Source organism: Pezoporus occidentalis, unplaced genomic scaffold (genome assembly GCF_034315485.1).
Source record: "Pezoporus occidentalis ecotype Australia unplaced genomic scaffold, CSIRO_AGI_Poc_V1 ctg11, whole genome shotgun sequence".
NCBI lineage: Eukaryota > Metazoa > Chordata > Aves > Psittaciformes > Psittacidae > Pezoporus > Pezoporus occidentalis.
In genome coordinates this window covers 671,477-685,820 of record NW_026912886.1, presented here as the reverse complement: position 1 = coordinate 685,820, position 14,344 = coordinate 671,477, and the positions used below count along the sequence as shown (strand labels likewise).

At 42.0% G+C, this 14,344-nt stretch overlaps 1 protein-coding gene across 1 annotated transcript in view; it reads left to right on the top strand.

Annotated features, from left to right (window-relative positions):
- TLN2 (talin 2) overlaps positions 1 to 14,344 on the top strand; it is a 149,330-nt gene that overhangs the window by 107,262 nt on the left and 27,724 nt on the right. Inside the window, exons 36-49 of the mRNA XM_062626283.1 lie at positions 141 to 284; positions 471 to 632; positions 1,726 to 1,866; positions 2,557 to 2,738; positions 3,551 to 3,683; positions 5,063 to 5,164; positions 5,985 to 6,155; positions 7,007 to 7,153; positions 7,738 to 7,839; positions 9,025 to 9,144; positions 10,504 to 10,650; positions 11,230 to 11,396; positions 12,791 to 12,974; positions 13,924 to 14,049. Coding sequence (XP_062482267.1) covers positions 141 to 284; positions 471 to 632; positions 1,726 to 1,866; positions 2,557 to 2,738; positions 3,551 to 3,683; positions 5,063 to 5,164; positions 5,985 to 6,155; positions 7,007 to 7,153; positions 7,738 to 7,839; positions 9,025 to 9,144; positions 10,504 to 10,650; positions 11,230 to 11,396; positions 12,791 to 12,974; positions 13,924 to 14,049 — 2,028 coding nt within the window. The remainder of the gene's footprint in view (positions 1 to 140; positions 285 to 470; positions 633 to 1,725; positions 1,867 to 2,556; positions 2,739 to 3,550; positions 3,684 to 5,062; positions 5,165 to 5,984; positions 6,156 to 7,006; positions 7,154 to 7,737; positions 7,840 to 9,024; positions 9,145 to 10,503; positions 10,651 to 11,229; positions 11,397 to 12,790; positions 12,975 to 13,923; positions 14,050 to 14,344) is intronic.

The following is a 14,344-nucleotide window of genomic DNA, read 5'->3' as shown; positions in this document are numbered from 1 at the left end:
AAAGTGGTTATAGTACTTCATGGTATGATTTCTGGATAATCTCAGACCACCATGTGCTACGATATGGCAAGCTTCTCAAAGAACCAGGATGGATTTAACATTTTTTCTTAGGATTGTTTACTTCCTTTCTTTATTTCTAGGCTGCTTACCTGGTTGGCATCTCAGATCCAAACAGTCAGGCTGGTCAACAGGGTCTTGTTGACCCAATTCAATTCGCCAGAGCCAACCAAGCAATCCAGATGGCCTGCCAGAACTTGGTAGATCCAGCAAGCAGCCCCTCACAGGTGATTCCAGTGGATTGCAGCAAGACTGTCATTGTTGGGACACATGACTGCTTCAGTTGTGAGCGAGCAAAAGAGTTGTGGTTTGAAGCTGTTGTGTGGCTTTGAGCTGTGGCTTTGCAGACTTGACTGTAGTAACCGTCATGCTCCTTTGACAGTCTGTGTGTTTTGTGCCATCTATTTTTACAGGTACTATCAGCTGCCACAATTGTGGCCAAACACACTTCTGCTTTGTGCAATGCTTGTCGTATTGCTTCGTCAAAGACAGCAAATCCTGTTGCCAAGAGACACTTTGTGCAGTCTGCCAAGGAAGTTGCAAACAGCACTGCTAACTTGGTGAAAACTATCAAGGTACAAATGCTGCTTAATTGTGCTCCCTTCTTCCTTTGTGTGTTTATTTCTTTTCTTTCTTTTTTTCCTGTTGAGGCAGAATCAGGCCAGTTAGAGTTACCTTTTTCCCTCTGTGATATGTATGGTTTAAGAATCATTAGTTACATTTTGCAGACCTCAATTGGGAAACAAGTTCAGTGGTATAACTGTGCTGTACTCAAGATGGAAATAATTTGGTGATATATGCCTCATCCAGATGAGACATCTCTGTTTGGATGTGGTTAATAGCCTTGCACCATGAGAACAATTTGCAAATAACTGAATGTGAAGATTTTTTAGTATCATGTTGCCTGATATCTGGAAGTTTTTGGAGGTATTTCTGACAGTTTTACCATATTTATAAGAGAAAAATAATGAAACAGATATTACTGGGAACCAAATAGAAGCTGTTTGTGTTGCTGCTCTTGAATAGTCTCCTGTTAATAGTAATCTTTTATATTCCAGATACCTTCCTGCAATTTGGCAGGAGGTAGTATTTCCTCATGCTGGCAGAAATAATAGTTGTTAAGCTGCAGAGGTCTCACAATTCTAAACCCCTCTGGAAGCCAGCAGCTGATCTGCTACTGAAAGTCATCTAAAATAATTATGATCTTAGGACTGGAAGGTTCTGTTACATTACACAGAAGGTCCTTCATATTGAAATCTTTGCTTTGAGATTCTCAGAAAGATCAGTTGACTCATGTGAAAATGAGAGCAATAAATTATTAGTTATAAAAATATATCCATTCATAGGAAAGAACCACCTTGTTAGCCACTTCCACCTTTTCGAGCATGAGGTGCTGAGACACAATTAATGAGTCATATGAGTGCAGTGATAGAAAACCTTTATTCAGTCCTGTGAAACAAAGCAGCAGTTTTAAGTTTAGGATCAATACCAGCTAAGGAAAGAAACACACACTTCATGGATCACGTTCTTTGCATCAGCCTTGTTTGTGGAGGAACTTTCCAATGTCATAAACACACAAAAGTTTAAACTAGAAGAATTAAACCGTCTTCCTTCAGTTTTGCAAGGAAACCTGTTCAGACAGAACTCTATCATGATTTTGATTTCCAGGCCCTGGATGGGGATTTCTCTGAAGAGAACCGCAACAAGTGCAGAATTGCTACTGCACCTTTGATAGAGGCTGTGGAAAACCTGACAGCATTTGCCTCCAATCCAGAATTTGTCAGCATACCAGCACAGATCAGCACTGAGGTGAGGCAGGATGTGGCACTTCCACCCTCAAAAAGTTGAAAATGTTGAATTAGTTTGTGTGCCAGCAGAGAGAAAGTGAATGTAAAGGCCTGACCCCGAAGTTTCTCTCTGCGTTCCTGGGTGTTCATAGGGCATTCTGCTGTCTTTTCCTTAATCTCTGACCTGGAGTTTTGCACCAGTAGGATAAAAGCAGTTAGGCTACAGCAAGTGCTGCCAGTCTGCTCTTACTGAAGTGATATACAGTGTGGGGCGCTCTGGTAGCTGGATTATTCCATATGATAAAGTAATAAATATCCCTTTTTCCCTTAAGAGCAGTTTTAACAAATGGAACCTAATTAGATCTGAAAAGGGTGGAAAAGATGTCACTGGGGTTTTCCCTTCAAAAATGACACGGTCATGATGACAACTAGCAGGTTTTCTGGGAAGAAGAACTTCCTGTATTCTCTCTCCCCATACCTTGTAACTGTGGATGTGCCTTTCTAAACTTGCAAAGTGTTTCTTAAGAAAACAGTTGGACTATGATGATTTTGGTCCCAATTCCATGTTGATTATCTGTGTATGTAATAGTATGATACAAGACATTATAATGCCATTTTAGTGCTGTTAATTAAACAGATTTTAGGAGCATGAAGCGTGGATGAACTTGAATAAGTACTAAAACGTTGTGTTCTTGTACCTTTTTGACCACAGGGATCACGAGCACAGGAACCAATTCTAGTTTCTGCTAAAACAATGTTGGAGAGCTCATCTTTATTGATCAAAACTGCTCGTTCTCTGGCTATCAATCCAAAAGACCCTCCTACATGGTCTGTACTAGCTGGGCATTCCCATACTGTCTCAGATTCTATCAAGAGTCTTATCACCTCTATCAGGTATGTCTTTTCTAATAACAAGATTGCAGTAATAATGGAGTACCTGCTCATAAAGAATAATACCACATGGCCATTAGCACTGTGGTATTCTTCACTAATGTAAATGACTTACTCTGTGATGCACAGTATCTCCCAAATTACACTGGGTGTTTAATCATAATTGATGACTCCAGCACCCTGCAGCATAGAATGCTGTAGCAGGAAGTGAAAAATCTGTATTTTTCTGGCCAAACCTGTCTCTTTCTTAATGAAAATTTTCAAGTGTAGTTCTATGCCTAACCTCTTACTACTGATTAAATCAAAATGGTATAAAAGCAGTGAAACACAGAGTGTATACAGCTTTGTTGATCTTTGATAACAACTGTGCTGAAATAGCAAGCTGCACGTCAGGACAAAGTACTCGGAAACTAACCTTGGTTGAAAGAAACCTAGGACTGAACATAACACCTAATACTTCAGGAATTCTTTTCCCAGGCAGTCAGTGGCACTGTACAGAATTACAAATGCTTTTTCCTGGTGTCTGTTGCATTTTAACGGTGTCATTCATTATGGTTCATCTCGAGCTCATTTCTTCTGAGGCAACAATTGTTTTTTCCGTGTAATCATTGAGAGGAGCAGTGTGTGTATATGAGAGCGTGCAGAGTACTCTGTACATATATCAGAATCCAGAAGGCAGGACAAAGCTAAGTTTTATCCTTGTGCTGTCCGCCCATGTGACTCATGTGTTGTCAGGTAAAGAAGTACACTGGTGTGCATTCCTGAAGCGCCTGCCTCCTCCCCACCATGCTCAGCTTACTCTCCCTATCTTTTAGGGACAAGGCCCCTGGCCAGCGGGAATGTGATTTCTCCATTGATGGGATCAACAGATGCATCAGAGACATCGAGCAAGCCTCCCTTGCAGCTGTCAGTCAGAGTCTGGCCACCAGAGATGACATCTCAGTTGAGGTACGGGAGATAGTGCAGGAACAGAGGGAGTAATGCTGAGCAGCCTGGCTTACCCTGCTGCTTTTTGTGCCATATGAAGATCTGGAGCTGAGCAGAGCTCAGTAGACTGGCAGTCTACTGCCAGTGAAAGGGGAAGTATTCTTACTGGAATGTTTCTAGGCAAAATCACATGCTGAACAAAGTATATCAGTTCTGGGAAGATACCAGAATCACCAGGTAAAAGCAGGGGTGAAAGCAGTTATTTTTAACTACCATCAATATACTTCTCTGATTTCCTGTGCTGGTATGACCAACTGATAGTGTTTCTCTGCTGACTTGCAATGTGGAAGTTGGGATGTTTCTGAAACTGATCTATTACTAGAAGTCCAGTTATGTCCATGTCATTTTTGTTAATGCTTATTTTGTAGTTAAATGAGATCTGAAGTTGATGTAGATAGGTTATCATGAAAAAGCTTCCTGTGCTGCCACTCAGTTTAATGTAGATCAATCCTGTCCTATTAAGCTCATAGAAGAAGGGCCATTGTGCCAGACTGCTTGCAAAAAGTCAGCAACTCGTGATCAGATTCTCAGCTTGGTATTTTGTGTCTTTCTGTACTATTGCTTCCTGACACTACACGTCTACTTGTGTATTCCAGCAGTTTCTTGGGCTGTAATGCGACATACTAGAAACATCTCAGACTAAACGAAGCTATACAAAAGAATTTACTACAGGAAATAGGTCATAGGTATAGTTCTTTTCTATTTCAATGATGAAGTCATCTTGGACACCATGTTGAACTGTTACTGAAAATAGCAGTTATTTATAAGGCAAATGGCATGTAACAAAGTGACAAAATAGTATCTCTCTTCTCTTGCCTTTCAAGAGAGTGAGCTAACTCCCAGTGGCTGCCAAGACATTTAGTGTCTTGGAATTAGCAGCCAGTTATTTATGTCTCAACAAGCCCACTAACATGTTTTTCTTATGCCCCTGTCCCGCAGACGGTAGTCAGGAGTTCAGTCCTCATCTCTGTTGCTCAGAGATGTTGTATTTCGCGTTCGTCTTTCTTACCAGTGGATTTCTCATGTTAGCTTCAAAATACACAGGAGAGCTTTTTGCTCTTGTGCTGTATTTGTTTAAATTGGAGCTCCTGCTGGTTTCTCTTGCCATTATAGATCTGAAGAGGGGCAGGCTTATCTCCTTTACCCTGTTTCTTGTTGAAACAGGGTAAAGGAGAAGAAATGAGCAAGTATCAAGCTGGCTGGATTTCTGCATCTGATGTAGTGGGTCATTTGAACAGTGTTCCGAGTATGTTGGTTGGTCTGAGGGTGATTGTTCTGATATGGTACAACTTGATAAAAGAACAGCTGTGATAGTGACTGACAATTTCTCTTTATATTAGGCTCTACAGGAGCAGCTGACATCAGTTGTCCAGGAAATTGGCCATCTCATCGATCCCATAGCTACTGCAGCTCGGGGAGAGGCAGCTCAGCTTGGGCACAAGGTACTGACCTACCATTACAAAGGTATTTGAAGTCTTGGACAACTGGATGTTAGGAAAGACAATGATCTTGCAGCTTTTTCATTTCCTATGAAAGACCAGAGGAAAGCACGGCGGAGGAGGAAAAATCAAGGATTTTCAAATAGTTGGAGCTGAGACTAAATAACCTGTTTATGTTTCGGGTCCTGTATTATAGGAAAGATACTTTCATTGAGGTTTTTTGGTGAGGAACGTGTTCATGGTCAAAGGAAAAATGGAGGGAGGGAAAAGCAAGGGTGGAAGGGCAGAGTGCTACGTTACAGGTCTCCCTGCCTCTGGCTGCTGGAACTAGTAGCTGTGTATATATATAGGTTCTCCTGTCTCCAGGACTTGAGTAACTCTGTTTAGCTTTGGAGAACCATAAAATATTTCATAGTGTCAACTATTCACAGTTTTTATTCTCGGTTTTCCTGGCCCTTTGAGGTGCACGATAAATCATGATTGCCAAGATACAGGTAGTTAGAGAGTCACATTCCTCCTGCTTGTTAGATAAATGTTGACCAAAGTCCACAGCACTTCCCTTGAGCATGTGGCTCACATTTTGAAAAGGGTTTCATCTGAGTAAGAGGGACTACCTGCATCTGAGGGAGGAGACACATGGCTTCATTGAGGGATGTGAAGGTGAGAGGAGATGCAATCACGCTGGCACATAAAACATACTAAATGCTGTACGGTGCAGAAGCGCTAGGACAGTGTGCTGCTTGAGCTAACCCACGGCCCAGTGGTTAATCAGGGTTACACCTCAGAAACTGGGTTAATGGCTTTCCTGTTCTGGCTTTCTTAGGTAATGCAGCTGGCAAGTTACTTCGAACCCTTGGTTTTAGCTGCAGTTGGCATGGCATCCAAAACACTGGATCATCAGCAACAGATGACTGTGTTGGACCAGAGCAAGACACTAGCAGAATCTGCCTTACAGATGTTGTACGCTGCCAAAGAAGGGGGAGGAAACCCCAAGGTATGGTTGCTGTGTGTGATGAAGGGATTATTGGAGAAGGTGGGTGGGTGCGGGGAGAGAGCAGGTGCATCACAGAAAGCAACTGCTACCTATTGCCTGGCACAGGGACACATTTGCAGTGAAGAATGCCATTGACAGCTCTTGTGACATCTGTCAGTGGCAAGCAGGCACACTTCTGGAAGACAGGATTGCAGTCAGGTGCACATCATCTTCACAAGGCACAAAGTTGTGGTCTAACGGCAAGTGTCTATGCTGTCTGCTACTAGAGAAACCCACCACCAATGCTTTCACCTCAGGCATTCTTCCTGAGTCTTTCTCTGAGGGATGCTCATGCTCCCTCTGGTTTTATTGCTCTTTTCTTTACATTTGTTTTAGGATTTGGTTTGGGCTTTTTTCTTCTTCTTTGGTGAGTTTTTCATGAATATCCAAGCAGGTCCCATAAGTAGGTTGTTATCAAAGATGGATGTTTTGGCAGATTAGTAGTTTTTCCTTTTACAGCTTTAGAAAACCCTTTGTTGTGGAATAATTCCTTATGGGTTTTACAAACTTTTTTAGAGATGTTATTTAGCGGCACTATTTTTTTTCTTCCTTTTTATGGCAGGCATTTTGTGGTGTTGTTCATATGTCTATATGGGTTTTTTCTGAAAATTTTGGGGAAGGGGGTATGGAAGTACACTTAGTCATGGTCTGGTGCTACTTTTGTCTTCCTTTGTCTTTGTTGCTTCCCTTTGTTGCTCTGTTGTTTCAGAGCTGTTATTGTACTGTCTTCATTAATTGCACTGTTGAGTCACACTTTGATTGTGCACAGAATTGTCTCTGATCACTGTTTTCTCATTTTTTCTCTCTTCCAGGCATCCCATACTCATGATGCAATCACTGAGGCTGCTCAGCTGATGAAAGAGGCTGTGGATGATATCATGGTTACCTTAAATGAAGCTGCAAGTGAAGTAGGCATGGTCGGAGGCATGGTGGACTCAATAGCAGAGGCAATGAGCAAGGTGAGTACAGAAATCCAGACCCCCTTTTGTTTTGCCCTTTACAGCCAATCGCAGGGATTTGGAAGAGCTGCTGCTTCTTGACAGCAACGATGGTTGATGGCTGACATGCTATGGCAGGAAACCTCAAGATCCTTTGATTTTGCAGATGTGAAATCAGATGGATGTGTGGGGTTTGGTGCATTAACAACCTGCACAGTACCTAGCAGTAGAATTAATGCAACATGTTTTTATTTGGTAACATGCTGACGTTCAAGTGCAGTCTTACGTCAACTGGCCTCTTATTTTTGCTTCCTTTTCCTACTTATCTTTCATGTTAGTCTCCTAAATGATCAGCAGGGCAACCCCGAGGCAAACTGCTTTCAGAGAGTTTATTCTGCACTGTCAGTTTTCTGCATCTTTGTAACATGGGCTACAGTCCTGTCTGAGCTTCACCATACACCCTCGTGCACTTTCTGCACTTGCATATTTTGAGACAGAGGAGATTATAAATATGAATATATAATACAATTGCATCATTAAGTGTAAAGCATGCTTTTGGTTATGACCTTACTATTTCTGCCAAACTTTTTCCCTCTTCCTTTCAGCTGGATGAAGGTACGCCTCCAGATCCCAAGGGAACATTTGTTGATTATCAGACCACCGTGGTGAAATATTCAAAAGCCATTGCTGTAACAGCACAGGAAATGGTAAGATATTTGGTTAGAACAAAGTACAAACTCTTCTGTGTACATAGGGAAGGCGGAGTGATTTGCACAGTGCAGTGAAACTGTGTAATTCTAATTTTCAATGCCCATATCTCTTTATGAGTAATGGAACAAAGGAAGTGATGATTTTGTCAGATTCACTCTTGGATCTTAGTGGCTTGATCATAGGGGTGGCCCTCTACGGGAGGAGTGCTGGACCCTTTTCTGGCTCTTCTGCACAGAACCTGTTCATTTGGCTCATTTTCTGTGACAAATAAAAGGAAACCATTTTACTTACACACTTCTTCATCAGCCTCTTTAATTGTCCCTGAAATACTACCTCATGTTTACTGACAACTTCAGGTTACTCTTTCACACTTACTGTTTCATTTAGTGTGTGAAATAATATCAGTGTTTTCAGACCCCCGTAATAATTCAGAATGGAGAACAACATCTCACATTGTTCTTTTCTTGTGTTTCTGTGATTTGCCTGGATTGCACAGAAGAAGACAGGACACTTGTTGAATGGAGATGTTCTTAACTCATGTTTCGCAGTAGTGCCTACCACATTTGCCTTCTGAAGAGTACCTTCCCTTGTTCATTTTTGAGGGAGGCAAGGGGACTTTGCTGTATGCTACAGTTTTTACAAAATTGGTTGCTGTTGCCGTCAAGACAGGTTGATGATTCTGCTACCTATGACATTGCAGCTTACTGGCAAACAGTGTATGTTTCTCTAAAACTAGTTCTCCCCCAAGGATAGAATTCCATCACTTTTACTAACATGAACTGGAGAAAGAAGTAGTATCTCTGTTAAAAGTCAGGCTTATTCTGAAGAGAGATTCAGTTCTGGCTGTGACACCAAACCTGCTTCCTGGCCCAGTCCAGGTGACTGTGTACCTGGCCCATCACCCTGCTGCGTCAAAGAGTGATTTATCAGTTCTAACTGCTGCTCTTTGATTGCTCCCTATGTTCTGCAAGTGCCTGATTACCATGACTCTAATAAAGCATGTTTGCTTGAATTGCCTCATGGAATTCTTGCTGGGGGACAGGTCTCTTACATGGCAACAGGTTTACCCCATTTCATCAGTGTGGCCAAAGAAATGACTGTGCTTCTGAGCTGGAGTGTATTAACAAATTATCCTCACGCCTGTCATTTTTGTTTTTCTCTCGCCTGTGTTCTTTTTCCAGATGACTAAGTCGGTTACTAACCCGGAGGAGTTGGGAGGACTTGCATCACAAATGACCAATGACTATGGGCATTTGGCTCTCCAGGGCCGAATGGCTGCAGCTACAGCAGAACCAGAGGAGGTCTGCAGTTTTTAGACCTCTTTATTCTCTACACATGGTGGCATCAACATGGGTATTGTTTAATGGTAGAGCATACAGTAAATATGAAGCGATGAGGGACGTTCACCTCACTCAGTTGCAGCAACACATTTGCAGCCATTGACAAATGTGACACATCCCTTGTATGACCAGACAGATAAGGTTTTGAACCATTGGGTAACTACTTTTCTTTCCAGTGTCTTTGCAGTGGTCTAAAATGACTGCAGTGAACACATTTCCACTGCCTTTGCTTCGTTAGCCCCTTCTGAACACAAGTACTGTCTGTACTATGTGTGCTCTGCCTGATGGGCCAACAGATGCACTACTTCTTGCCCGTAACAGCTAACAGAGGAATACAGACTTTTCTCCTCAATTGCATTAATCCATTACAGTGGTTGCCGCATATTCTCTGAGCGCAATTACAGAAATCCTTTCACCTCTCTTCTCATTGCGTGCCTCTGGTTGTGGAGCACAGACAGACTGTGTTGAGATTGGATAAGAGGGTATCTCACCATCATCAGATGTATAAGATTATCTAGGTAGAAGAGTTTCTGTCTTTGTAGTTAGGTTCCACCACTGGTAGGCTACTTGGGTGTTCCGTGCTCAGTAGCTATGTGAAAAGCAGCAGCTTGCTCTCAGTTTGATATTGTTAAATTGAAGTACCATTTCTGCATGTTATTTTCTGCCTGAAGTTGAAATAATTGTTTGTGATACTAATGGCTGTTATTCCTGCTTACTTATCCCAATACACACTTATATGCCTAAGGGCATGTAGGGACTAAAACTATCACGTGTTTCTAAGCAGGAGCCATGCAGCTTACGCTGTAAGTTTATTAATAAATGGGAAGTGGCAAGGGCAGGATTTTCCACATGTCAGTGCTCCACCTGTATGTGGTCAGTTCTGGAGACTTGAAACTCTGTGTGAGATTCAAAACCAGTCATATACTGTTTGACTCTGTTTCAGCAGCGCAGAGTAGATGTGTACTTTGGGGTACCCATTGTACAGACCTTAAACACAGCTCACGCTGACAGTACAGTGCTGGGAGATGGGGTGCAGCTGTGTGCACTTGAATCAGGTACACTTGTCCTTGGTCTGGTTCACTAGTGCTCCTGTCTCATCAGTGAGCCTTTCGTAGGGTAGTGCTACATGAGTAGGTAGTATCACATCTGTCCTTTTATTCTGATCTCTGCAGAGAGCATAGCAATGGGCAGGATATTGGTAATAAAGATTCTGCAGAGTGACTGTGTTTCCATTTGTAGTGACAGAATGTACCCATATGACGTTTATTTATTCACTTTGCTCTTGCTTTCTTTTTTCCCTGTACCTCCTTTACCATCTAGATAGGGTTCCAGATCAGGACCCGGGTACAAGAACTTGGCCATGGCTGTATCTTTCTTGTGCAAAAAGCTGGAGCTCTGCAGATTTGTCCAACAGACAGCTACACCAAAAGGGAGTTGATAGAATGTGCTCGTGCTGTCACGGAAAAGGTAAGACAACATAGAAAGTGGAGAGAACCTCGGGAAAGAACTGTGCTGCTAGAAGTCAGTATGCATATCCCCAGGTGGGGGATAATAAATGTACCAAATCTAAGCTTATTTAGTTAGTGCTGTCAGAGTTCTATTTTTCTGATGTTAAAGTTTGTATCTGTGTACCGTACGTGACTCCTGGGGTGCTTGAGGACAGTGTTTATTTGCACATTAGGGAAAAAGTGACAGCTCTTGGCTCTGACTTTTATCCTGGCAGAAGTTCACTATATTCCCTCTGTATTTCAAGGAAGTTATAACCGATGTGCTTCGTCTTATGATGAACAGATCATTCTGTCTGAAAAGTGGACTTCCTAGCTGAAGCCCCCTTTAATTTGAGGCAATCCTTAGTCACCACAATGACTGCTGCACAGAGAGGGCAATTAGGGAAAGGGGGAGAAGAGTTTTATTACAGTTTGCAAAATGATACTGTGGAGTGAATTTCCATTGTTGATTCCAGCCATGTTAACAAGCTTGCTGAGCTTGATGTCCTCTAATGAGGCTTTCTTCTGATGACCACCTTGTTGCTTTATCTTGTTTTAGGTCTCCTTAGTTTTATCCGCTCTTCAGGCAGGGAATAAAGGTACACAAGCCTGTATTACTGCAGCTAGTGCAGTATCTGGGATAATTGCAGATCTGGACACCACTATCATGTTTGCTACTGCTGGAACTCTTAATGCTGAGAACAACGAATCATTTGCAGACCACAGGTCAGTGTAACTGGAAAAGATGGAAGAATGTGTGCACAGGGAACAGTAGAAGTGGCAGAAGTAACCAGCATGTGAAGATACATTTTTGCCTTCCTGCATTCCCATGGATAAAATTGAGTGGTCAGTGGAGTGAGAAACGAAACAGGAGGATTGGGGTATCAGTGAAGTACAGCAAACTTCACCTTGGTTACTTCTGTGAGAAAGGAATTTGAAAAAACTGGGGAACATCTGCTGAAAGCAGTCCCAGCAGCAGACCCCAACTGTCGTTGTGGCTTTGTTTTACCGTGTTCAAGCCATCTCACTGCACAGATGTGCTGTTACTCCAGTGTTAGCTGTCCTTGTCATTAAAGAGGAATCTTCTGTATGCTTTTTTCCAACAGCTGTTCTTGACTGGCTGTTTGTTTTGCTAAATCATGCTTACAGTTAGTGCTATTGTGGACGGCAGTGATGGCAATGGCATGGCTATGCCACACGTTTTTCCATTTGGCAGGGATAAGCCTGTTTTTCCCTTCAAGTCGCATCTGCAACAAATTAATCCCACAGTATTTTTCATCATGTTAAGAGATTTGCAGCATGTTACTGTTACTTCCTTTGCAGTAAAACCTGAGGCTTCACAGCCAAGACACTGACTTACTGCTTTACAGCCTAATTGGCCTATGTGACAGTTGCATGGCCAGTATTTATTCCCTGCCTTCCCAGTTACTCAAGAAAGGGGAAAGATGCAGTGGTGTGTAAGTTGCCACTATTCTGCAGACTGTCAGTCAGGGATTTCCGTACTGGTGTCATTAATTTCCAGGCTGGCATTTTTCATGAATATGGTTCTGGTTCTCAGTTAATTTGACTTACTTGTCAAAAATGGTTTCTTCTTTTACCCAGACGTTGCTTTGGATTTGTTGTCTTGTCATGTCAAAACATGTATATGGGGGGATGAGCCCTGACTGGGTCACATTCTCTGTTCCTTTTGCTGTTCTTGCTACTGCCTTCCTCAGAAATCATTATTTTCATTTCCTTACAATATGCTGATGAAGATGGAGGCTTGACAGCTGTTACTTTCCCCACAGCATGGCCAGATTGTCTTCTGGTGCTACAATGCAATGTTGTGCTCTACTACTGCCTTACTTCCTTTCTTTTCAAGATAGAGTCATTTTAATAAACTGCCTTACATCTAGCCCAAAGTATCATACTACTGTTGCAATAGGTGTAGTACTTATTTTTCTTTCTAAATGACTTTATTTACTGCAAGCTAGCCTGTGGTGTAGTATCATGAGTGAACACTGCCATGATGACTTATATCAGCTCTTTCTGGTAACTGTTAGTCACCATAACATTGTAAAGCACGTTATTTTCCTCTTCTCCTTTTCTACTCCCTTCACTGCTTCCTCTTTTCCCTATAGGGAAAATATCCTGAAAACTGCAAAAGCTTTAGTGGAAGATACAAAACTGCTGGTTTCTGGTGCTGCCTCGAGTCAAGACAAACTGGCCCAAGCAGCTCAGTCGTCAGCTAACACCATCACTCAACTTGCTGAGGTAGTAAAATTGGGAGCAGCTAGCTTGGGATCTGATGACCCTGAAACACAGGTGAGATGTTTTAATGCTTTTCTGATACTTTTAAAGAGACCAGAGACAGTTTTCAAGTGATAATGCTTTGTGGGACTTTTGCTTTTAAGCAACACAGTAAGGCTTGTCTCATCTGAGACTTCTCTGGATTCACTTAGATATCACTCTTTTTTGTGTTCCACACTTATTTTCCCTCCAAGCTCTCTCATTTTTTATGTGTCTTTCAGTATTTTCCTCGAAATAAGCTCTTCTTAATTCCAGCAAAATACTTGAAACATCTGCTTTTCTGCTAGTGGAAAGGGAAAAGGAGAAGGATTTGGAGAAGAGAATTATTCATTATTCCAGTAACACTCTAAAATAATTAAGAAGCCTGTTATAGTGTCTGTATTTTGTCTAGGACTTCTGTCTTTAAGCTTGGGTTTAGGATGCAGTAGCTCCAGGTCTGAGTTTTCCTGACTGTAAGGCCAACCAGGTTATTCAGCATTTAATTTTGTAGTTTTCTCAAAGGCTTTTTCTGTATTATCCTCAGAGGCTCAGCTTCCTTTTCCTGATGGAAAACCATCTCCCTCTAACACCTAGCCGTAACAACTACATTTGATCTTTCAGTAGGTGATTTCAGAATTAGTACATAACTGTAGCATTAGACGGTAAGCTTATAAACTTGCTCCTGTCCCGCTTCACCCAAAAGGTGAAGAACATGGAGAAAAGTAAATGTCCTCTTAGGGAAGCTCACAGGAAGGAAATCCTACCTGCAGTCAGCATTTCAGTGTCTTCATGGGAGGTAGTCACTTTTGTTTTCTGACTGGTTGTATGAAATATCCAGAACACAACGTGTTTTACTGGAGTAGAGGGAGGGAGATACTATTTGACCAGTAGTAGATTTGGTTTTTCAGCTGTGTTCTCAAAATCATACCCTTGTCCTGTCTGCCCTTTCCTGCCTGAGCCTCACAACTGTGTCTCATTCCTACAGGTTGTCCTGATCAATGCTATCAAGGATGTGGCAAAAGCCCTTTCTGATCTCATTGGTGCTACCAAAGGAGCAGCCAGCAAACCAGCAGATGATCCATCCATGTACCAGCTGAAGGGTGCTGCTAAAGTAAAGCCATATTCTTACATTTTATTTGAAACTGTGCAATTGCACTTGATAGACATGCAAAGCTTGGATTTCAGCAGTTCCTGATTGCCTGAAATCCCATCTGTTTCTTTGTTTCATTATCATCCTAGGATGATACAGCAAAATAAGATGCTATTGAGTTTCCTTGTAGCTTTCAGTTTTGTAGGCTGTCAGGTGACTTTTGTGATTTTATGGAAAGAACTGAAGAGAAACTGCTTTCTTTTGCCAGCCTGTATTTCAGGGTAGGTTCTCCTTTAGTAATGTTATTGACTAAAAC